The sequence below is a fragment of the Larus michahellis genome, chromosome 1, assembly GCF_964199755.1.
Source record: "Larus michahellis chromosome 1, bLarMic1.1, whole genome shotgun sequence".
NCBI lineage: Eukaryota > Metazoa > Chordata > Aves > Charadriiformes > Laridae > Larus > Larus michahellis.
In genome coordinates, this window is record NC_133896.1 from 197,737,059 (window position 1) to 197,763,534 (window position 26,476).

Sequence of the window (26,476 nt, forward strand, 5' to 3'; positions counted from 1 at the left end):
ACACCTCCAATGATGGGGCATCCACAACTTCCCTGGGAAAGCTTTTCCAGCATCTCAGGATTTAAACCAGGATTAACCTGCTCAATAGGACAAAACATGCATGTATTATTTGTCCTTATAACTTCAGGCATCAAAAACACACACCTGAAGCAACAAGATGATTCAACCAAGCTGCACCGTGCTCTCAGAATGGCCACAAACCGAACCGAGTTCAACAAGACATCAAGGAATAGGAGCCGTAAGAATGTAACTATCAAGACCTACGTGTCTATTGGAAACATAGTTAAACTGGATCTTACACATGTCAAAGAAGAAACACCTTACCCTCAATGGTTTAGGTCACATGGAGAATGCTACAGTAAGGATCAAGGAGACGAAAAGCAACAAAATACACATTCAACATATAAATAGTATACTAAACAAAAAACAGAAATACAAACATGAAAAAAAAAAAGTGTTGTAAATCAAGAGGTAAAAAGAGAACATGGAAATGATTAGGGCTGAAATCACTCAGTTGAGGGGTGAGACCAGAAGTTCTGCGGCTAGGGAGGGAGAAAAGGTTGACAGTGTTGGGCAACTAAACTTGCTGATTCCAATGATAAAACAGGATGCAAAAGAAGTTTGTATTGTAATAGGGAAATATAAGAGTCAATGAAGGAGCAAGGAAGACAATTCAAGAACCTGCAGTTTTACATGGACCTAAAACTGGAAAGGTTACTGCAATTATGGCTATGAAAAAAAAAAAAAGGATGTGGCAGCAGTTAAGATTAAATCTCTTTAATAACAGCTTCAGCTCCAAAAGTACTGTTTTTATTGGAATGAGAATGATAATTGTTTGCCATCTGTAAGAACAGGAATTAAAGGCTGAAAAAAGTCTACTTTCAAGACACAGACAGGAAACAGTAAATTGAACCCTACTTTCAGAAACGTGAATGGAAAGATATAACTATTAAAAGACAACTCATCCAGCAAGAGTAGTGTGCCTTCCTAGCATCATTAGTGAAAAAATAATAGGCATGAACAAACCACTATGATAATAAATACTGCAATGAGAACAGGCCAAAGGTTCTACAAACCTAAAATCCGTCCTCGATAATAAAAATACATGCAAGGTTAAAAGTTGCCCACTGCACATTAGCCCGCAAGTTTAGTAACAAATCACTTTCAAACTTAGTAACATAAAGCTAACCAAATTCCCCACTTCCACAGAAACCCTGCTGAATGACAAATAGAATAAAAGTAGTGCAGAATAAAGGGAGTACCAGCTGTTATACTGACTTTCTCCAAGTGATAGAAACACTCTGAAATGGTTAAAAGTCAAAAAGAAAAATACCTATGAAAATAGATAGCTAGCACCAGCTATCCTTCAGACATAAGAAATAAACCTGAAAAATCATAAGAGTCATTGTAGCAATGACGACACGACATATTCATGGAGTCCAATGCTCCATCTCCACCTTTCACACAGCACTTATTTGGACAAAATTGTCAGTACATCTGTTTCCATTAACAGGGAGCCCAACTTTTCCCTGACAAAATTCACTACTCTGAACAGATATAGTTTCTCTGCACAGCTAGCAGCACAAGTACTTTCAACACATTAAAGCCCTTAACAATAAATACTACAGTAAACCAAGGAACAAAACAGGTCAGATTCTCGGGTCAAAAAAAAAAAAAAAAAAAATCACATTACTGCTTGAAAGATACAAGCCAAAAAAGAAAAACAACAAACTCCAGCCAAAATGCAAACATACACGCACATGAAGTTAAAGTACTCTTTTTGAGGGCTTTTATGAGTTTTTCTTTAAACTATGGAGAGTTTATATGCTTTACAAACCAGGACAAAGTATTAGTTTTATATGCCAAGTAATTTGATGAAGTTGTCATTTAAAAAAAAAAAAAGAAAACAGAATCACATTAATAGTCAAAGCACACACATTTCAAATACATAGAAAATGTAAGAAGTGTTTACCTTAAGTTTGAATTCAAGCTGTGGTAGAACAGAAAGCAAGAGGTGACTGTCAATATTGTATAACTCCAGAATCAAGTCAAACACATGCTCTGACAGGTCACTAATTGATGTTTTACCAAGCATGAGGACCTGGTTGAAAAACTGGAAAATAAAACACAGAGTATACATCAATAACAACAGTATGTATACACACTCTTCTACATCCTATGATTGTCTACCACTAAATCTACCTTTTAATCTTACAACATTTATTTCACCACTATTAAAAACAAAAAAAGGGGGGAGGGGGAGTAGGGGGCACACATAGATCAGGATTCTGTAGTAGAAATCTTAAAATATCATTGTTCTGTATTCAATATTACACATAACGAAAGACACATAAAAAGTGACATTTAGCTTACCACAGCAAGCCTATAAAATAATTTAAAAAACACAACTTTAGAGAAGTTCCAGTGCATCGTCTCTTTTTATGATGTGACTATATTTAGAGTTATTTCACTATTGAGAACAATGACTTTAAAAGCATTCTAATATTTAGTCAAAACAAGGCTGAAACAACCGGCTAATTACTACACCACACAGTTGGCACATTGAGGATTTGTAAGTAAGGCATAGAAATTAATAACTGACTGTTCAGAATTCATATTTAAAAGCAGCATAATGCAGTTGTAAAGCAATTATTCTTTCTTGGTAAACTTGACAGGTTTGAGAGAAACTTCATACTTCTGATTAAAAAAAAATATTTTCTAATATCAAATTTTAATTCCACACTACTTTCAACTATATCCTGTCATAATAGACGGGTAAGAAGTAACTAAATAGGAGTATACTATCCCCTACTTGTAAGGGGGAGGACATAATTTGGAAAATTATTTTTCTCTTTGCATTAAAACACCACATAAGTGTGGCTAAACAAATTAATACTATTTCCATCAGCCACTAACGCAACATAATACACTTAACTGGCACTTGAGTTTCCTATTCCCAAACTTGGGACAGATGAACATCACGACCCTCTGTACCCGACAAGTTTAATCATATCAGTAAAGAAATTAAAAACATGAAAAATGCTACTTTTTAAAGTTACAAAGTGAACCACAACCAGTGAAGCAATAGAAAAAGTCAATAGTTTCTGTAATAATGACTAGAAAATACGAGATAAGCGCATTTCATTGGAAGTTAAAGACACCATACCATCATGCAGAAAAGTTTTCCTTTTCTGGATACAGAGTTGTCTAGAATGTATACATTCCTGGTTAGGCAACTAACTCCTACTGTGTCTTTAATATATTTTAAGAAAGAAAGTAACTTTCAAAACAAAGAAACCAGACAGCATAATTTTACCCACTTGTGGGAAACCAAGAACAGAAGACTACATGTACATATTTTCCATAAGAGGAAGATTCTTATTGTACAGACTTCCTTAAAACCCACAAAACGTCACGCAGTTTGTAATCTAACCCCTTACAGATGAACATTTAAAACACATTCCCATGTAGCAATACCTTCACAAATGCAAGGTTTGACTAACAGATTTGGAGTAAGAGTTTTCACTGAAGATTTTTTTTTTTTTTTTTTTTTAAAAGATCTTAGAAGTTACCCACTTTCCACGTACCAGAAGTGTTACAAGTCTGAAAGCAACAAAAAATACTGAAAATTTTCTATTGTTTTCAAGCTCTTGAGGTTTTGGACAGCTGCCACGAGACCTGCTAAGTCCTTAATTACTTTTTAAAAAAGTGTAGGGTTTTTTTCTATTGTGCAGCTTAATTTAGAGCATAGTCCTGTCTGTTCTTTATTTCCTCTCATCCTTCTTCTTTTGCAATGTCTATGACGTCTACACTCAATTTGGCTACAACCCTCAATCCACTCGCTGGGTTTCTTCCTTACTACCTATTCTTAGATTCTGTTTCCTCTTCTTTTCATGTGACAACGGCATTAAAATTCTGCTCTATCTTAACTTATCCTAGCTTCTAAATATTCTCATCTCCTCACTAGAAAAAGAATTTTGCCACAGGAACAATGTGTTTATATATTTTTATCAGAACAATACATAAGTACATTTGGTCTTCCAGTCACATTAAAGATTAAAGTGCAAGGTCTTCCAAGACAGCAGAAAGTAAACTATCCGTTGCATTTCAGAAATCAAAATTGTTATGGGCTTAGTTGTTTCTATATTGTAAAGAATTAGACTCAAAAGGGACAGGTTACGCAGTGCTTCATTAATATAACAATTCTCTCAAAGAACGATTGAGAGTTTGTAAGAATTTATTTTACAGCCCTATTTGACTATATGCAATTCATTCCTTTTATAATACAGCTCAGTTAAAGATTGTATTGCTTTCCGTATTTGTCTGCAGTCTTCACTTACATTAGTAATGTACGGTTCAATTGCTTGCGCTGTCCTCTTTAGTAAAGCTTTTGCCAAATCATAGGCTTGCTTGTTTAAATTCTGGGGGGGGGGAAAAAACAGAAAAAGATGTAAGCACGTGCATTAATCTTAAAAATAAATACAAGAATTTAAAGCTACCAGGCACTGGTAAACGCATTAAAGAAATAGCCTATTCTTTTTATACTTTCAGTAGTAAAGACAATACAGTAAAAACAAACCTAGTCCAAACAGAGCTTTGTAGTCTCCACCAATACTACTGAGAAAACTCTTTCCTGGCAAATCAGGGCTTACTTTTCAGTTGCCCATCTAACTCAGTTCCTGCATTTTACTGCTGTTCCTTATCAGCTTCCCAAAAAACAGGAAAGCGATATAAAGCCTACAGTCACCACAGAAGCAAGACTCTCAACAGGAGCATGGTGGAAAGTACAATTCTGTCCTTGCATCAAGCAGCCACCTGTGAACCACCATCATAGTCTCTCTACACTATCTCAAGATACTCTCAAGTCTGTTTGACTGACATAGCAAAGAAAAAAAAAAAGAAGCCACCACACTTAGAATTTCAGTCCATGAGCAAAAAAGGGTGAAGAATACAAATAAACAAAACTCTAATATAAAAATAAAACCCACCACCCACGACATTCCTATAGCTCCATTTGTTTACTTGGGTTATTGTTCTTTCATTATTTCCTTCCTTTCCCAGAAGGTATTCTCCACTCTCTAGTTGCTATGTCATTTCTCCACTTCTCCATTTCTATACAATTATTTTTCAAAAATTTTCAGAAGTAAATGCAACTCAGCTCTTGTGACGCCCTCTGCAGAGTTGATTAACACATAGAAAAATCAAGGAAAACTCTTCAACACCAAAAAAAATATTGTCTTTTAATAGGTAATGTCTCTGTAAAAATATAGTTCCCCAATTTTGCTTAGTCTTTGCAATTTAAAAATACCCAGCCTATTCCATTTACAAGAAAATAGTATAAAGGGGCAGTTTGTGGTTGTTCGGGTTTTTTTTAAGTACATCTCATCCATAAAAGGAAAACACCTTCCTTTTAGCATAATGAAAAGCAAACACAAGATGCATTGCCACACCCAGGGTTACTTCTTTGCCTGCATGTGCTTGGTTCTTTGTAGCTATCTGAATGAAAAGATTTGCAAGAGATGGACAGTATTGTATTCAGTTTCAAAAACTGTGTAAAATAGACTTCTAGACAGCAGTGGGAACACATTAACATTTTCTGCTAATATAAAACAAAGGAAGTCTGTGGCTTGCCTATAGATAGAATTAAGTTAGGTGAATGAGGTCAAAACGACTACAAGGATTCATGCCTGAAGTATCTGTTTTACTCAGAGCCACTACAGAAGGTGAATAAAAATCCCAATTCTGGAAAGATACTCGAATGCTCGCATAAGATACTAACATCCCTGTAATTTCCTCTTCCCTTATCTAATCAAGATACAAGGGTCAGCACTGGCAGTCTTTTTACAAAATTGTACAGCTGTTCCATGTTCCAGAAAAGAGAAGGTTCTGGCATGCCCAATTGTTCTTTATGGTTTATAAAAAAAAAAAAAGCACCGCATTTTCATCTGTAGCATATGTTTTCTGTTATTTAGTAAGAGTTGTGACTGTTCAGGAATTAAAAGCCACAAATAACAGTAACAAGGAATGCATGCCAGTTGCAGGTCTTGCTCTGATCCTTCTCAGCTTCCACAGTTCACCTCCACCAAAATAATGAAAACAACTTTCACCTGGGTAAGAGTGAACTCTAGATCATGAGCAAGTTCTGATTTATGTATAAAACAAGTCTGAACAGCATAGCAGAGTTCCAACAGGCAGATCTGTTTTGATTCACATTAATTACAGCTTCAGCTTGTATCTTTCACACAGCAGTTCATTTCACACAAGCTGTCGTAATTCATCCATACAACTAGTAATAACTAAAGTTTAAAAAAATTAAACATAAATTCTCACACATAGCCTTAGGAAAGGAAGTCTGAAAAGAACAGAGACCTTTTATAATTAAGCTACTTAAGGCCAGGCAAAAGATCTCCCAACACCTTAATGTTTGCTGAGATAAATGCTAGAAGTAGCTATTTGCAACCCCGAGTAACATATTCACGTTATACTTTATTCTATCTAAAAAAAAAGCTGCAAAGAGAAAAAATACTCTAGATCACAACTGGCTAAGGAAAGTTTGCTATTATTTTCACACCTCACGCATCTGATTTATATGTGCCAATAGCCAGGGCCCTCAAGTGTCCAGAGTCCAAATTTTCTGAAAATAACAATGCCAAAGAAGCCTTAAAAGCACAGGAGAAAGCTTTCTTCTCCCTTTTCCAGCTTAAGGATAAGAGTAGAAACAAGAAAAAGTATCATTGCCTTAGCTGAAATTAAAACAGCAGCAGCCCAGGCCACTACCAAATAGGTTCAAAGATCTTTTGCAAAATGTCAAACCTATCTTTACGACTAATTTAATAGCCACAAAGATACTTTAAACGTTGCCTGAAGGAGAAATTTTATACGGGTAAGACCTAATTTAGCAAATTTCTTCTCTGTGTTTATTTAAACTCTTCTATTGTTATCCTCTCTTCAATCTTTCTATACATTTACGAAAAAAAAAGTGACATATTTCAAGATCTTTCAATGATTTAAGAAATCCCTCGCTGATGGGGACAATCATCTTAATCAGGATGCCTCTAAGAGCACATCAGCACCCAGTGGGGATAAGCTTTCAAGAGTCCTGAATTGGGTAGTAACTAAGCCATCAGCTGCTAACACTAAAGTAATCATTAGTAATTACTACATTTTGAAGAAAAAAGCAGAAAGAAGTATTGATTGATAAGGACAAACCAAAGAAGAACCCATGAAAAGGCAGAACACAGATCTTCTGCAAGATAGCTGAGAAGTTACATTTAACATCTAAAACAGACTTATAGGATGCTGCAGACATTTTCCCAAAAAAAAAAAACCCTCCAGTTTTCATTCAGAAAAGAATGTTAGTAGAGAACATTTTTTTTTTTTTAATGCTTAGAAGGCCTTCAGCAGTTAATATTTGAAGACAGACCATCTTCGTCAACCATAAATTCTCTCCTTTGTTTAAATTCCTACCATGAGTTTTTGCGTATATGTTGCTAGCATTTCAAGCTTTTCACACTTCTGGAAGACACTAAGAGTTTTGCCAACTCATTTTTCGTACCTGTTCTCTAGAATGTTTGACAAACTTCTACTGCAGACACAAGAAGCAGTGGCAACCTCTCTGACAGCATGGCACAGACATTTTTGTGTATATACAGGCAACGGTCTCCAGGACATTTTGCCACAGAGCTAAAAAGCAGTTGTACTGCTGCAATGGGGTTGGCAGTGACATAAATGTATACCCACTGAATTTTTTCAGTTAACTTTTGCAGCTGCCTCTCAATGTCCAATTTAACACAGTTCAAGGAAATCAAGAGTGAAATAATTTGTACTCATCCTTTAAATGAAAAAAAAAACCACACACACCAAACAACAAGCTAGAATCAATCCAGTCCTTAATTTTATAACTTTAGGAGGAAAATCAAATTTTAAGTCTGTACCTAGAGCAAACATTCCTAAAAAAAACCCCCATACATTGTAACATATTATTTTCTTGGCATTTGAAAAGGGTCTTCAATTTCATTCTTACTATCAATGGCACAGCAGCAGAATTTGTATCCAAGAACATTTGACAAAACAGTTTTAACAGATTCTCTAGTTCTGCTGGAGGAGGGAAACAGGTTTTTAAGGATGTCTGACAAAGAAAAAGCTCAGCTGAAGTGTTGCCAAGATAGACAACACTAACTATTAAGCAAGTTCCTTGTAGAGAAAGTTAGGAACTTAATTGTCAATATAATTTTTTCAAAAAGATAAGGATGTAAAGCATTCATGATGCGCAACGTGGGATTCCCCGTAGTGCTCCTGAGGCTGAAAATGGAACACTGGCAAACACTTCTGGGAAATAAAGTACAATTTGCCTTCTAACACACTATACAAACACAAAATTGTTTACAGGTGCTGCCATAAAGGCTTTATAATCTAAAATGACAATTAAAAGGAAAATGAAAACTATTAATTTTTCTTCCCTTTTCACATTGACTACCTGTCCCTTGCTTCCGGTCTTTTCTGGGTTTAGTTCACTATCTCTTTAATATCCTCTTAATGATTACATTAAGATAAGACTATCTAGCAAAAGAATTTCAGTAGAGTTCATAGAAAAGAAGAAAAGCCACAAAAGGAAAGAAATTAACAGTTGAGCACATGGTCAGACAAGTTAAGTTTACTGTTTTATTGAATTATCTGGCACATGCTGTACTACTCAATTAAGCTTGTGCATACTCTGACATACCTGTTTTGTGATATTAGCATCAGGTTTGCATCAATATGGCTTTTATTCTGGCCAAGTGAGATGGATGACAAACTCAAGCGAGCAGCTTAGACTATTTCAGTGACTCCTAATTATGGCAGACAGACATTTGAGAGTATGTCATGTCCCCAGTATACGCTCCTTATGCCTGAGTTTTTGTAGCCATCCTGCTAGCACCATTGCTTATTAGAGTTACTACTCAGGACTATGGACCATATCTCACATTCCTCTTAGGAAAAATATTAACCTTGACTGTGAGAGGTAACAGCATCGAATTAACCTTTGGTATATTGTTCAACTAGTTACTACAACTCAAAAATACTCATGTAGTTTTTTGCATCAATCTGTAATTCCCTTTTTTTTTTTTTTAATTTCAGCCATTAGACCTTAGCATCTGGGATCCAAAACTAAAGGAGCTGTTTGAACCTTCTGTTCCCAAACACACACTTAAGAGACTGCTCCTTTGATAAATTATGCAGACTAAGCTCCTCAGGTCCTCAACCTAGCATTACTCAATGCAACTGTTTATACACCAAAAGTCATACTAGCCCTACCACTATTTTCTAGAATACAGTCATTCAATTCACAAGGGCACTCCACATTCTCATGTGCACAACTTTACTTCTGGCTGTATTAAAAATACACCACTTGCCTGTGTCACTTGCTACAAACATAGTTGTCACATCCACAATGATCTCTCAATCAGATTATTTTCAAACCTGAGCTAGTAACAAATCTATGCTCCTTTTACTCCATCAAAAGTATTCTTCTGGTCCCCAGGGAATCTGGCTAGGTAAGGATTCCCTAGTCACCATTACATCAACACAATACGCAATTTTTGGTGGCCAGTCTGTTTTTTCAATTTCCCTTTCCCACAGTTTGTGCAGCTTAATGGCTAGGTCAGATAAAACGTAGTTTTCCTTAACCTTGGAGTTTTGTGCTCAATGGACATGAGCAGAAGAATTCTCACTCTGAATTCATTACACTTTTCCAACATGACAGAAACCACAGAAAGTGGTTAGATGACTATGTAAGCGCCAAAATTTTAAATAAACACAATAGGAAGATATTGAGATGAAACAGAAATATTAGAAGCTTGTTTCCATTAATATGAAAAAGGTTAAAAAAAATCAAAACAAAGGTAAAAGTACTCAGAATATAGTCTAAAGTTATGTAACTAATTCAGTTAGAAGCAAGCTATAAACTAGCATCCTATACAAGGAGCAAGTTCGACTAAACAGAAGCAGAATAAAATGCAAAACCCCAGATACCTTATCCTATTAAAACGCTCAGTCAGTAGCTTTTAATCCACTATAAACCAGAATTGTTTCAATGCTAAAGCCAATCTAACAGGATGCAAATTCTTCAACCCCAAATCAGTTTATTAAAATCAGTACAGTCAAATCAAGTTGAACACAAGCGACACAATGAAACAACAGATGTTTAACAACTGAGAAATACAAACTGAAGTATTTTGCATAGTCTTGCTTTTGTTTCTTGTATTCCAAGGCTTTACTTGGTAAATCTGAATTTTAGCCACACAAATTTCAATCTAGTCCCGGCACAAAAGTATTGGACTCCCTGAAGGACACAACTAAAACATTTCCAGAAGAAAAAAGGCTAATCTATACTAATATTTAGTCCTTTACTGTAAACTTCATTGTCAATAGAAAAATAATTTATGTGCTGTTTATTTACTGAAATTGATGGCTTGCAATAACACATACTATGTTGTGCTACTTGCTATATTCTTCAGAGAGCATCTCATGTCTACTAAATTTAACCCTTTCCTGAGCACACTTAAAGAAAACAAAAAAGGCTGTCAGATGACAGCCAGAACTGCCCAAAATCTAGATAAGTACACATTTCCCGGGTAATTTCTCATCATCTTTTTTTGTCCTACACAACTTACAAGTCTTATACACTGTAGACCAAGAGATTCCAGTAGGACCCAGCTAGTTTTCTGAACAAAGAAGTCAGACTTCCTTGCTTTATAAACATTTAAGTGTCACAACACATGCAAACATTGCAGTTTTTCCTCAGTTTACCTGCAGGACTTTTTTTTTTTTAAAAACAAAACATTAAGGAAAGACAGCCATCACTTGGGCTCTTCAGGCAGCACCATTTCCAAACATAGTTAGTTCTATGGCTGCATCAAAAAGATACCAATGCGCTTTCAATAACACCAAGCCAACATTTCTGAAATACAACAGAGCCAGCTACAAATCAGCAGTCATAACAAATTATTCCCTCCCACTTTGGGCAGCACATTAGTTTGAACTGTTGATACCGCGTTACACTAATTAAAAACTTTCCAAAGGATATATGTATCATTTTTATTAAATTCTACTGGTATTGACTGTATATAAAAAACCTGTGTATAAATTCATATGATATTAAAGCTTTTAGATTACTATGACCACTGATACTGATTCACTGATTGCAAGTGAATCAAAGCAATGAAACTCGGGATTTTCTGGCTATTAAAAATTGTTTGCTAAAAAAGAAAAAATAATAGCAATACATTTGCTACAGATATTCTCTCAATGAAATCTAAATACCTGACTACATACATTCAATAAGTCATGATTACAAAAAAAAAAAAATAAAGCCACTATTAAGTCTTACCTTATGTGCTGGCACTAGGTTAACTAACACTGTATCCAAAAGTTCCTGCGACACAGTATCTCCCTCACAAATGATAGAGCTCATTAGATCAACCATGTGCATGTGTACTTTTTGGTTATGACCGTTGCTGAAATTAAAAACAAGAATTCTTAGTGTACTATTCATATGAAGTACAACTTCCGTTCAGCGTACTCCCTGTGGTGATGCGAAACAGCAAGGAATGTAATAATCAAATCACAAGTTTTCTTACAAGTTAAAATACAGTTTCTCAGCTACACATACCACTTTCTAAAGTGTTCTTGAATCTCATGCCCTCTTAATTTACAACTGTAGTAAAAGAATAAGAGGACTGTATCTGTCCCTACCGTGAAAAGACAGTGTATTATGATTCTATTATGATATTCTATGATTCTACTCAACACTGGTGAGACTTCATCTGGAGTGCTGTGTCCAGTTCTGGGCTTCCCAGCATAAGAGAGACATGGACATCCCAGAGTCAGTTCAGCAAAGGGCCACAAAGGGATGATTAACTGATGATTACGGGAGCAGCTGACATAAAAGAAGAGGCCAAGAGATGTGACATCTTTTTTTAGCCTCGAGAAGAAATAGCTTAGGAAGGAATTTATCATTATGTTTAAATACTTGATTTTGGTAGTAAAGAAGACAGGGCAAGACTCTTCTCATTCGTGTCCAGCAACAGGACAAGAGGCAATGGGCACAAGTGAAATACAGGACGTACCATCTAAAACATAGGAAACTTTTTTAAATTAAAGGGTGATTGAGCACTAGGAGGCTGCCCAGAGAGGCCACGGAGTCTCCATCCTTGGAGATGATCTAAGTCCAACTGGCTACAGTCCTGGGCAGAGCTGATCTGGTTTGAGCAAGAGGGACAGACTAGATGATCTCTAGCAGTACCTTCCAGCGTTCACTATTTTCTGACTCACCTTTTTATAGCAATAATCCTCCAAATTCCTTAGAATTGCATATTGCACCATTAAATTTCAAGACCAGAATAAAATTGACACAGTAAGAGACAATCAAAATAAATTTCTTAGAAAGAAAAAGATGGTTTGCAGTGTGTCTTCTTTAATTAAAAGAGGCAAAATGAACAGGTTATGATATTTATGGTACTACCTTTAGTAAAAATGATTTACAAAACTAAGCTCGTTAATGCAAGAGTAACACAATAGACTGAACACCTCGGTTAGAAATATCTGACCTCAACCATGCAATAATATATTATAATTGGGGGTAGCGATACTTACTTTATTACTGAAAACAGCGTTCTGTACAACTGTGTAAAAATCTCATTGCTGTCTTCTAATTCAAAGCATATGTTATAAGACTTGACCCAAGCAATGTTCTGTGTTGAACAGGAAAAAATAAAAGGAGTAGTTAATACAAGTTGAAAAATTACATTTAACAGTTACTATGAAATAAGTTATGAAGCTTACCTCAAGCAAATAAAAATATCGATTAAATTGGGGGCTTTTTGTATCTTCTAAACCTTTAAGTTGCCTTGTTATGAACATAAATATATCCTGAAAAGAACAAAGTGACAGTTATTTAATCAATTGCAATGAAACTTTCAAAACTGAAATAATTATCTTTTTAAATTACCAGCATTATTCATCACTACAAAATATGCAGCAATGACAGACACACTATTTCACTGTCGAAAAGAAGATGATCTACAAAAGCATCACAGAGAATGCTTTAAATGCTTCATGTTTCTTTAAAGGGTTGAGAAAGTAACCTTTTTCTAAGGAAGGAAAAGTTTCTCTTTTCCAAAGAAAAACACTCAACTTCACAAACAGAGCTGCAACTGGCTCACATCCCACAGAAGTCAAAAGATCACTCAGAAGGACGAAGAACTTTACATTTTTACTTTATACTGCAATAGGTTTCAACAGAAGAGGAAAAAATGCAGTAGGCAACTGCAGCTTTCCTAGAGTATTACTGCACTGTATTGTTTGTGCATTTCTCAGTCATCATACTACTGACAGAGATCACATCTCTTCCAAAAACCAATAAACCAAGTTTCTCCTGTTTCCTTTATCAACTTCCAGCACCGGAAGACTTCTTCAGAAAGTCTCACACAAAATAAATTCAAGCAGGTTATAAGGAACAACCAGTTGATTATGAACAGAATGGAAACACACAGGAAGGTGTCTTTTTCAAACGCTTTTTACATTCAGATAATTAACAGCTGGAAATTCATAGCTACTATATTAAATCAAAAGATTCAGAAGTACATATCACCAGAAACATTGTTCACAACCTCAACTGTATAATATTTCATCTAACAATCTAGGTATAAATCAAATAAATTCCAAAAGGTATAAAGTTGCCATAATAAATAGAAGAAAGTCCAACGGTTAACCATGAAAAAACTATCTTAAAAATAGTCTAGAAAGCTTTTCTATAACATTTTCAAATGACCATTTCCCCTTACCCCCCAAGAATGAGATGGGCAGAAGATGAGAACAGGGTTTCTTTTTTCTACTGCTACAACCACAAAATTCAACCTCAATCACTAAGCTGAGCACTTACTGTGGTTTTAGGTAAAAACAAGAATTAGACTACACATGACATCATCATCTCTTCCCAAAAAAAAGCACAGGAAGTACATTGTTCAGAGATACAGCTGTATTAATGCTTGAATTTGGATCGAGATTGTGCCTTTGAAGTGTTAAGTGGATGACCAGAAGAATCACTGTTTGTCTCACACTTCAGATCAGTCAGAGCACACAAACTAGACTCTTTGGTTGAAACTAAACCGAAAGACACAGTTCAAAGGATGCATCTAATGGCCTCCAACCACTGAAGAGCATTCAGTCCACAGGAAAAAGCCAGTCTGAAGATTCCCCGCTTAAAAACAAGTGCCTGAACCATTAGTCGGCCATCAGACCACCCAAAATGAGTTCCATCATGTGAAAAACTGAAGTCTCAGTGAAGGTTAAGATTCAGTTCAAGAAAAGAGGGAGCATGCAAGACAATGACCAATGCCAAAAATAAAAAAAATACTTCATCTTAGAACTCACGCCCAAGGTATAATTTTTCTGTTAAACTTGTACCAATGAATCTCAATTAGTTCATTTAACAAAGTATCTTTATCCTGCAGCTCAGTATGCAACACTTTAGTGGATGTGATTCAAAGACCCTATCAAGCCCCAAACGAAATTTCCTAATTTTTATAAAGCACACATCACTGTATTGTATATGAACATGTACATTAATGAATAGCATACATGTACAATATGTCTAGCATCTGAATACTTCACAAATAATAATGGCATAATTTGAAAAAGTAATCATTTATTTCTAATTTTATTTTTTTTCCTATTCCTGTTTTAAAGGAAGCAAGACAGACTAACTCAAAAGTACTTACCAATTTTTAATAGCTAGTGTAATACAATCCAAGGTTTTTCCCTTTTTTGAGCATACAGAATATACTATTTGAACATGCATTTATAAATGCAAAACATGGGACAAAAACTTTGGCTGCACCTAAGAAATCGCAACAACTTTCACAAATTGGACAATATGGTTTCACATCAGACTCCATAAAGCAAGTCTACATTAGAACCCAACTCCAAATACAAAAGTGCTTATACTTCAACTTCAGGAATAACACTGAATGTTTTTTGTGGATTTTTGTCTTGATACCAGTTAACTACATAATGGCTTCAGTAAGCATCACAGCCATAGCTTTCACCACAGAACACACTCAGATGGTTGAAGTTCTGCTATTATATACACCATTGAACATCTCCATTTCAGCCAAGTCAGGCAGACAGTCCATTTGTCCAAGTGGTTTTCTTTGACAAATACCAGTGATTACAACACCTTCCCTCCTGAAAATTAGATTTGAGCTCCAGGCTTTTCCCAGACTGTAAGGGACTTCAGTTAGAAGTTTCCAGATGCCAGAAAAGCAATCATAGATAGAATGGTTTGGGTTAGGAAGGACCTCAAAGATCATCTAGTTCCAACCCCCCTGCCATGGGCAGGGACACCTCCCACTAGACCAGGCTGCTCAAAGTCCCATCCAACCTGGCCTTGAACGCTTCCAGGGATGGGGCATCCACAGCTTCCACGGGCGACCTGTGCCAGTGTCTCACCACCCTCACAGTAAAGAATTTCTTCCTAATGTTTAATCTAAATCTACACTCTTTCAGTTAAAAACCGTTACCCTTCATCCTATCACTACAATGCCTGATAAAGAGTCCCTCCCCATTTTTCCTGTAGGCCTCCTTTTATATACTGGGAGGCTGCTATAATGTCTTCTGGGAGCCTTCTCTTCTCCAGGCTGAACAACGCCAGCTCTCTCAGCCTGTCTTCATAGGAGAGGTGCTCTAACCCTCTGATCATCTTCATGTCCCTCCTCTGTACCCACTCCAACAGGTCCATGTCCTTATGTTGGGGGCCCCAGCGCTGGATGCAGTACTCCAGGTGGGGTCTCACAAGAGAGGGGTAGAGAGGCAGAATCACCTCCCTCGATCCTGCTCCAGTTCTGCTTTTAGCCTACTTGTGGCATTTTCCATCCCTGTTGTCAAAGCTCTTTCAACACTCAGCAAGGAATATAAGATTTATACTGATGATACACATAAAAAAGAGTGAAACCTGAAATTCTGATCCCTTCTTTCAATATCTCATCTGTCTCCAGTTAAAGATGGTGTAATCAGTAAGTAAGGTAACTGGACAGTGTGTAATCAGAGGTGCAATAATTTAGAATTAAGAACATACAGCTAACGGAAATCCCTAGGTATCTCTCCAGTATGTATGGTAACAATGGATGCACTACAGTTGAAACTGTACTGTTCACTCTACTTATGAAGCACTTCCGGTGCAACCACTAGATCAGAAATTGAGTAATTTCTTCTTGAGTTATAATTGATATACCTTCTACCACAACCACCTCTCTATCCTACCATGGAAAAAACAAACAAAAACCAAACCAAAATAAAAAAGCCCCCCCTCACTCTTAAATCAAGGAGACAAAAAAAGTACACATTTTTCAGTGTAATTTTTCCCTGCAAGATTTTCTATGAGACTGGGTTCATCACTCTAGATAGAGACTGTGTAAGGGAAGTAGTTTGATTTTGGGACTTAGAAAGTAAGCTAGATTTCTACTTTTAAATAAGTAAAAATGACACAAAACAATCTAAAAATTTATTTTTTCTGAAACAAATGGGGCAGATATGTACTGCCTTTTCAAACCTGGCATTTCTCTATCAACCATCTCCATCTAGTGGGATCAGTGATGTTTGTAATTGCAGAATTTTACAGTTCACATCAGAAATCATTATCCCTTGTACAAAAATGCTTTTTCTTTGTTTCAATAGAGCCTTTATCTACAAAAATATACTAATTGTCTCTTGGTAGTTTTATTGGAAACACGGGGGTATTTTCCCAATGAAGGAATTAGCTGCTCTGCAAGAGATTATGATAAAAAGCTATAGACATATCAATATTTCTAAAGTAGTAGACAACTACGTGCAAATCTCAATGACAGTTGAGTAAAATATTTGTTTTCAATATAGATCCAAACTCTACAAGTTATTAAAAGATGTACTGTATTATCACTTTATCTGATAACAGTTGACCTGATCAAACACCCTTATTCCAGAATCAAGTGAAAACCTCAGATTGCTCAGACTGAACCAAAAATAAAGGGGGGGGGGGGGGGGGGGAATAAGTTAATTACATCAATCACTCATTTTAAAAAGCTGGTGTGGAAAAAGACATTGATTCAATTTACCTTTAGTTTATCCGGTGAAGTATATGGAGCTTCAGGGGCATAAATTCTGAAAATATCAGCAAGACAACATGCTACCAACAAACGTACATCCTTATCAGGATGTTTGAGGAAAAAATCTGAAGCGAGATGTAAAGCAAGATTTAGGTAGAGCTCCTTTTCTTCTTCAGAGTCCTGGTCCATATCCATGAAAGTTTTCACAACCATCTAAAAAGGGAGACAGACATCAGTACATAAAATTAAGTGCTGTGTGTAACAGGATCCTTACTGAAAGTTCCTTTTCTGGTTTTGTGCAACTCCTATGAGAAGCATAATTAGCAATGCAGTAGTACTTATTTGAATAACTAGTGTCTTATTTTTCAGGGTACAGGAAGGGCCTAGTCGAGTCCTCTATCGGCTGTTCCAACTCAGCAGAGTCACTGAAAGCCTGGCTGTAGTACTTCACATATCTTTTTGAGAAACCATATAATCAAGTTGGCCAATTAAAAAAAAAACCAAAAAAAAACCACACAACAGCATTCACTGTTACAACCATTCACTGAAAAATTTAGAAAACAGCAAAACTTTATTCAAAATATTTATTACCTCCTGAAGTATTTAGGGTTACAATTTATTTTCCCTCTATTCTCTTTCAACATGAGGTTTTTCTCTACTACTGCTCTGAGGACAAGTTTATCCCCTGTGCTGCCCTGAAGCAGAGCATGCACTTTCAGCAGAAGCTTATATAAATCCAGTGCAGCCCAGCAGCGTGTATGTTGTCCAGCAGGACTAAAATGCCCATTAGTCTTATTAGTCTTCAGTATACTAAAGATACGGAAGAAAAAAAAGAAAGTCTGGGACACTAAGTATTTAACACCCTCAACAGAACAAAAGCAAGAACAGCCAAAACTAGTAACTGCTAGTTGGTGAGAATTCTTATATTTAAAAAAAAAAAAACACACACTATTTGGAGGAGAAAAACCTATTGACAAAACAAAGTAATTATGCTTTGTTCCAATTTCTTCTTTGAATCAGAGAGGCAGAATTATCTTAAGGAGTTCCACTCTTGTTAAAATTAACAAAATGGTAATAAAGACTTAACTACACAATCCTGAAAATTAAAGCCAAAACTCCCATTTATTTCACCAGTGCAGAAGAGTATTTTTCAAGAATAATGATGTCAGTTAAGTTCCTCAAAAAAAAAAAAAAACCAAGCCAAATAATCCACCCCTAAGAGGGGGAAAAAAAAAAACCCAAACACAAAAAAAGCCCACAACCCTTCAACAATACAAACTGTTTTACTTTACTATAGTTTCTTTTATTTAATTCCACCCCTGGGCCCTGATTTACTGTAACTGATCAGGTAACAACAAATCCTACTTTAAAAAAAAGGAAGAACTGCATAATTAGGATCACACCAGCTGTAAAGTCTTCTAGCATATTACAATCTTTTACTAAAAGGTACAGAAGAATAGTAGCTTATGCACACATATAATTTCTGTTGAGAGAAAAATAAAGTCTTCCCCACTCAGACAGAAGATGAACCATCTGAAGTTCACTGGTACCCTTACACACTATTGAAGTAATTTAAAACACAGAATTGTTTTCACTTCTATGGAAGTGAAGTATGTTTTTTTGTCCACTCTAAAAATTAACCTTCCTTCAGTTTCTTTTTCCTGACAATATGACTTCCATAGTGGTCAGGAAAACAAAATCAGTCATCTTGTCTCCAGAGCAATTTGTCACAGTGTTTAAGGAAAAACAAAGTAAAACAAACTAGTTTTCCTGGCATACCTTTCTAGCTTCCTGCAAAGTGATAGGTTAGAGGATTCCTGAGCTTGAAATCACACCCAGACCACCATGATTAATACTCCTGGAGCTTCATCTTCCAAACGTGGCCCATACTTTTTAACCTATTCATTTTTTCTGGCTCCTGTATCTTTATACAGTAATAAGCTTTGAAATTTAGTTATATAACTTACAGATAAGTATGCTATTAGCCTGCTGGTCTAAAATTACTATTTCTCATTAGATGATGTTTTGGCTCTTGTGTATGAAGAGAAACCGTGGAAAAAATGCTCCTGTCATACTGTTCATCATTTTCAAATGTTTATCACCTTCTCACTGTCTTCAGTGCTAGTTCATAACTCCAATCATTTAGTTTCTATGTCCCTTCCAAATCTACTATAACTTGGAGATGGCGTGGATCAGAAATGCATAACGTTTGTGAGGTAAGTCATGCTAATATGTAAACACACTGTGCATATTTTCCACTTTATTCTCAGATTTCCCAATATTTTGTATTTATATAAATATATTGTCGTTAACAAAGAGCAGACTATCTGCTTGTGTAAATGATAAAAAAATCCACAGAAAAGCGCTTCTTCCCTATTACTTATATGAATTTGGCAGTCAGGAAAATGAAGAGGCTAATAGTTCACTTATTTATCAACTACTGTTCTTTAGCACCTGAAATTCTGTTTATACCGTAGGTCTATACACTTGTAGTGTAGCCTGGATCATCCAAGCCTTCATAAAAGAAACAACATGTGGTTTTCTCCCTGCCTGTGTAATGATGAATGCACAGCCAGAATAAAGGGCTGACAAGAAATACAGGACATCCTGCAAAGTACACTTCTGTTCTGTCATCTTGATCTGTCTTGCAGGAGAAGGGACTAGACTTTCAAGGCTAAAAATGAAATTAATCTATAGGGGAAAAAAAAAAGTATCAGTAGAGAACTGTGTGCATTTTTACAAGCTGAAAAAAATACCCAAGTGCTAAAAAATGATTTCTTTTGTTAGGAGTCACTCATGTATAAAGTTATAAATGTTGTCTTCTGTTCAACATCATAGAATGCATTATACCAACTAAAGTCTCTCAAGCGCAACTCCCAAAGCATGGACAGGTTACTGGGGGGAGGAGAGAAGGAATCATTGAGTTTGAGGGTTTTATTTGTTTTTGTTCATTTACCAGTAGTTCCAACTGACTTAAAACTGCTTCTTAAGAAAACAAACTCCAAATTAAGCTCTTCCAGCTGTTAGAATACTTAAGGTTCCTCTCCCACATCTGTTCCCTCCTGTTTCACTGGGCAAACCCAAGTTGCAGGCATTCCTTCTGCACAATACTAACAGGCCTGTCTTTTTGTGAGAATACATGGATAGATTAAAAAAAAAAGTGTACTAACATGATTATCCCCCAAATCTCTCCAACCTTCCTGAAGAGTTAGACCAAATAAAGTGGTCAAGAAATTCAGCAGACAGAAACATGTAGTATAATCAAAGACTTTCATTACAATATAGACTGAAATAATGAGAATAAAAGTGGGTTTTATAATCAACTCCAAGACCACAAATGCATAAGAAGAGTGTACTCTGACACATTCATACTATTTCCAAAATTATGACACTCTATGTTTTCCAGTATTTTCTTCTCTAAAAAGTATTGACTTACTCTAGAAGCTGAAAGAAAGTTTAAGTAGTATTTGAAATTAACATAGCTTGTTTCCATTTGTGATTTTTTTTAAACTTATTTAAATGTTTTGGGACAAGTCACTTCAAGAAAATTGTAGAACCAAAGGCGTAACAGCCAACTAGTTCTTCCTCTGAGCATAGAAAAGGTAAAGCCCGAACGAAAAAAAATAATAATCCTTTCAGATAGAAAATATAGTAATGGGATCACTGAATGCTGTATACAACACACTTCATTCGGCAAACAGTTACTTGCTTACTAACCTTTAGTCTTCTCACCATCTCTTCTTTAGATATTTTATCAGAGATTTCTTTGACTCCTGGAGGATATGTGATTTTTCCATCATTGGCTCTCGTCTTTGAATGAGCCATGATTTCACGATTTTAAAACTGTGGAAAGAAATTAAGAAGTCAATGTTGTTTAGCTAGTTTATGTTTACCTTACCTGTCCCACTTTTACAAACAAAACTCAACTAGAAATATACAGACAAAACCCATAAAAACAAAGAAAAAAATGGACAAAAGATTTTGATTGTTTCAGTAACCTATATTGTGGCAGACAGCAACCGTTGATATTCAGGTAGTTTATCCTATGCTACAGTGACACTTTAAAGAAGTAGACAACAGAAAAGCTAAACCCCCTCATTCCTAAGTGTATTTGGTCTTCACATGTGGAGATAGAACCAGGATTCTTCTCATCTTATTGTATGAATTGTTACTGCCACTCGGTAATAAGTCCTAGCCAGCTTAGATCTTAGACTCTATGAGAACAGACATCTGAAGCGAACTTTGTGTTCTCCAAATGATTAAATAGAGCACAATTTCCCCAAAAGTCTAAACAACAGTGCTGTTGAAGTGTTATATATCACTAATTTTAATTTGCCCATACTGCCAGACAAGCAGCAGATAGAGAATGAAGCAGGGAAAGGAAGAGAGGAGACCAAATGGAAGTCATCCCTCTATGCCATAAAGCCAAGTTTTTAAGTAAAAGACTGCCAATAAGCAATGGTATCTTCTTCCAAAATTCAACTATGAAAACAACCCAGTTACTTGGTTTCTCAGTCCCTTTAAACTGATGCAAACGCGGACTGCCACCTAATCCACCCTAAGCTATGAAAAATTCCACTGCTGTAGAGAAGGAATCTGAATTGAAAACTTTACATAAAAGCAATTAATACTAAAGGCAGTGAAAAACAAACCAACTAGACAGCACGTGTTGGGATACTTAGGATTTTAGAAAAAGAATGCACCAGGGCAGTTACAAGTCAAGAATGTAACAAAAAAAAAAAAGAAACCACACCACAACAGAGGAAATAAAATTTCCTTTGCCATTGCCTTGATATTTTTATTTACTTAAAAGTTTGAAACGCTTCCTCACAGTCACCACTTTCCTGAACTGTGAATTCCAAGTCCATCATTTTCTTCCTACTGACTTCCTATACAAGGAGGATCTATGTACACTTCAAACTTCTCAGACCTATATCATCGTAAATAAAAATCAAAGAGAATCCACAAGAAGAGAGGGGCTAGAAGAATGTTCCCTAACAAGATGATGTAACCTGCCATAACTGAGACTTACTGGCCCAAGCCAAGGTCATCCTACGCTGAAGGAGAACTGGAACAAGAAATAGACTCATCCACGCATCACCAGAAAATATCCCGACGTGTTTTGTGTTCTTTAGTCCACATTTCACAGTAACAACCTAAGTTGCAGATTTCACCTCATCTTTGCTAATCTTTTACAAAACAAGAAGTTAATGATGACTACTCGAATAGTTTTTGTGAAGAATACATACAGCACGACACATCTTTACTTTAGGGGAAATGATGAAAATACGAGTACAATGAACAGAGCAGATGTAATTAAAAAGGCATGATAAGCAATGCAGTTCAAAAGCGACACAAAAGCCAACTCAGTTTCTGTCATCTTCTCTGTACCTACACATACACAGCAGCTGAATCAAGTGCTAAGTACTTGCAGTTGTAATAAAAACAGATACTGAGAGAGCTGGGACAAAACAAGACTCATTGAAGTAACTTTTCCTAATACTCCCAGTAAAATATGATGCCACCTTCATCCCCGGTATATTTCTTAATGCACCATCATGACAGTAAGTCTAGGATTCCTCAAAAACACACAGAAGATGTAACAAAGTTCACTCTTCTTGCTATTTGATGTAGATCCTCCATTCTAGAGCTTTCAGATGGAATGATGTTACGTATCATAGCTAAATTAATTTTAACAGCTCACCACAGCAGAAGGGAAACTTGCTCCCCTCAATCTGAGAATATATAGAAGCATCAGATGCTTTGCTGGACCAACCAAATTCATCAACCCAGAAAAACACGCCTAATTAGTTTTGAAACATGTGACATACAAGGCTACCTGAAGGGAAGAAACTAAGGGAACTGGGGAACAAAACTCCCCCTTCCAGTGGTGGATAGCTGTCAGATCAGATCAACTGCAGTGGAAAATTCATTAGAATATGGTGATACCGTCCCATCTGGAGCACACTATTAAATAATCCAAAGACTGAGACTCACGTATTATGGTCAAGTTGAACTGTCCAGCTGGTTTGTCCAACTACCATGCCACCAAGCTCTTAAGCTTGAGCGGCATCCAAGGTCTGAGTTTGAAAATGAGTATCAGTACTGTGTTTACACAGCAAGGTTTTGGTAGCAGGGGAGGCTGCAGGAATGGTCTCTGTGGGAAGACACCAGGGGCTGCCTCCGTGGTGGACAGAGGCTGTTCTAGCCAGCTCCAAAATGGACTCACCCCTGGCCAAAGCTGAGCCCATCAGTGACACTGGTGGCACCAGTGTGATAACGTATTTATGAAATGGTAAAAAATGCTGCACAGCAGCTATGACAGAGAGAAGTGAGAAAAGCGTGAGCGAAACAACCTTGCAGACACCAAAGTCAGTGAAGGAGAAGAGGGAGGAGGTACTCCAGGCACTGGAGCAGATTCCCCTGCAGCCCATAGAGAAGATGACAGTGACACAGGTTGTCCTCCTGCAGCCCATGGAGGACCACATCAGAGCAGATACCCATACTGCAGCCTGTGGAGAGAAGCCCACACTGGAGCAACCTCCTGGCAGGACCTGTGACCCCATAGGGGACCCACACTGGAACAGTCTGTTCCTGAAGGACTGTACCTTGTGAGAAATGCTCATGCTGGAGCAGTTCTTGAAGAACTGCAGCCCATAGGCAGGGCCGGCATTGGAGACCTTTGTGAAGGACTGCATCCCTTGGTTAGTACCCGCGTTGCAGCAAGGGAGAAAGCGTGAGGAAGAAGCAGGAGAAATGAAGGGTTATGAACTGTCCACAACCCCTCTTCCTTATCTCTCCTGCGCTGCTTGATGGGGAAGGCAGAAGAGTCAGAAATTAAGGAGTGAAGCTGAGTCTGGAAAGAAGTGGGGGTTGGGGAGGTGCCTTTAGCTTTGTCTTTGTTCTCACCATCCTCGTCTATTTTTAATAGGCAATAAACTAAGTTAATCTTCCCCAGGTCAAGTCTGGTTTGCCCGTGATGGTTATTGGTAAGCGACCTCCCTGTATTTCTCTTGACCCATGAACTTTTTCATCTTATTTTTTTCCCCTGTTCTGTTAAGTAGAGGGAGTGAGAGGGCAGCTAGGTGGGCGCCTAGCAGCCAGCCAAGGTTACACAATAGGGTACATAATAACTTATGCCTCTCAGAAGTATAGAAATCACTAAATAGGAATTAATTTTCTATAGAATTAATACATCTAATCTTATACGACCAAAAATAAATTTTAAAAAGGTTCAGTGAAATAGCCTATTACTTCAGCCATAAAGGACAAAGAATAATCAATCTTTTAAACTTCCTATGTAAGAAAAAAATTTGCAGATCAATCCTGAAAGTTTTTTTAGCATTAATGGTAAGCTTTACTGGGGGGAAAAAAAAGTCATTTAAAAGAAATAGTAAAAAACAAAACCTATCATTCAACAAGAGAAAATTCAGTGCTAAACTACCCCCTTGTACAACAGTTATCACTTCAATCATTACCTAAAAAAACTGAATTAGCTTGTAACACCCCACTGTTAAAAGTTGCTGGTCTTCTGGACTACCAGTATAACTGTGCTATACTGTCAAAATAATCTGTGTTGAACCTTTAGTAAGATCCAGGACTTTTTTTTTGGGGGGGGGCGGGGGGGGGGGGAGTGGGGTGGTGGTGGTGGTGTTAACCTGATTTTAGCCAAATGAAAGCGTCTGATTTCACATAACAGTTACACCAGCTATTTCAGTTAACTTCTGTCAAGGAAAAGTGACAGCTAAGAACAGCAGCCTCAAGGCCAGCTGTTACCTAGAACATGTTTAAGCATGAAAATCCATAAGCCAGCGAGATGATATCCAATGACTGAATTTCAAAAAAGCTTTTAAAATTTGTTTTTAAAGATGCACTGTCTTCTTTTGGAATATACTGGAAGATGACAAGCATTTTGAAAAAGGGCAATTCTTTCAAAGTTTCTTTGAGATTCAACAAGAGACTCAGCTGACAGATAATTTTTTAATTTTTAACAACTGAAACTTTAGAAGTTCTCCACAATGTTTTCAGAAATCCAGTATTATTCCATATACATAATTAGAAGGCAAAGAAAACGGAAAAAGCTCACATGGATACCTTTAAGGCAAGAAAACACTCCAGACACTGGGATGCTTTTGTACCAGCTAGAACGTAAGCTTATTAACTAATCAGTAAGATGGGCACTGTTTCTGCACATATGAGACCCAAAAAAAAAAGGAGATAAATATAACAAAAAGCTTCAAATACATAACAAATCAATGCTAATCCTAATACATGGGAATAAAAAAAAAAATCATGATTCAATCAGGCTTTGGTTATGTTACGTCGTACTATAAGCCAAGTCAAGTCTTCAAAAACTACAAAGAAAATAAAAATATCTTGAACTAACATAGCATTTCAAATATGTATTACACTCCTTGTACAGAAGGAGATGATACAGTAGGACTTCAGTGAAGTCCTGCTTCACTGCTTCTTTCAACACAGAAGCACCATAAGCACCGTTGCAACTACAACTTCAAAGACTTGAAATCAGGAACCAAGAGCAATTCTGCAGAAGTACACTGAAAATCAGTATATATAAAAAAAGCTTGAAAAATTAAAAACTAAGTTATACATTGGGGATAAGGAGTGTATGGAAGAAACTAGTACAAGAAACAAAGAAAGAAACAAAGAAAGAAGAAAAAATATACACTCTTTGTACAATGATAACAGGAAAATTAAAACATGGAAAAAGCAACAGAAGTGCAAGCTGCATTTATTGGACATTAAAATAGGATGGATTAAAGTCATCCACCTCCTGTGGCAAAAGTTAAATTGAAAGATTATATTTAATGTAAAAGTACAATTATCAGCCAGACCATAGATGGGGAACAATTCATTACTCTGAACAGAGTTAATTAGTAACAGGTACCATTGCCAAAATTTGTCCAAACTTAAATAAATAAAACACAAATTAGTAGTTCTGTACATAATTGGAAGAACCCAATAGCTACTCGGTTCCAGCTAAGTCTACTGGCCATGATATTAAATACTAAAAGATTCAATACTCAGATTGTTTCTATATAGTACATAATTCTTTATGAACAGTTTAACTACACATACTCTACTTCCTCAATAGGATAAAAAAATAGATTACACACATGCAAATAAAACATGGATTGATATCCTGCATATTAAGTACCTACGCAATGTACTTAATAGGTCAATAAATATCATTACAGCCAATGATCTAAAAGGAGAACTTAAACTACACTCCATTTAATTGTATTTTGTTTGGATGACAGTTCACATTGCCTACGGTGATTTAATTAACTGTGCTAGTTGCCAAACAAACTATGCCTTAACATACATGAAGTCAT

General features: G+C 36.4%; 1 protein-coding gene across 5 annotated transcripts in view; it reads right to left on the reverse strand.

Moving 5' to 3' along the window:
- PDS5B (PDS5 cohesin associated factor B) overlaps positions 1–26,476 on the reverse strand; it is a 116,746-nt gene that overhangs the window by 73,356 nt on the left and 16,914 nt on the right. For all 5 annotated transcript variants that reach the window (XM_074567866.1, XM_074567859.1, XM_074567863.1 and 2 more), the window contains exons 2-8: positions 20,838–20,963; positions 17,130–17,333; positions 12,823–12,909; positions 12,634–12,731; positions 11,369–11,495; positions 4,341–4,421; positions 1,973–2,113 (exon numbers count right to left, since the gene is read on the reverse strand). In XM_074567866.1, coding sequence (XP_074423967.1) covers positions 1,973–2,113; positions 4,341–4,421; positions 11,369–11,495; positions 12,634–12,731; positions 12,823–12,909; positions 17,130–17,333; positions 20,838–20,945 — 846 coding nt within the window. In that variant the 5' untranslated portion in view covers positions 20,946–20,963. The remainder of the gene's footprint in view (positions 1–1,972; positions 2,114–4,340; positions 4,422–11,368; positions 11,496–12,633; positions 12,732–12,822; positions 12,910–17,129; positions 17,334–20,837; positions 20,964–26,476) is intronic.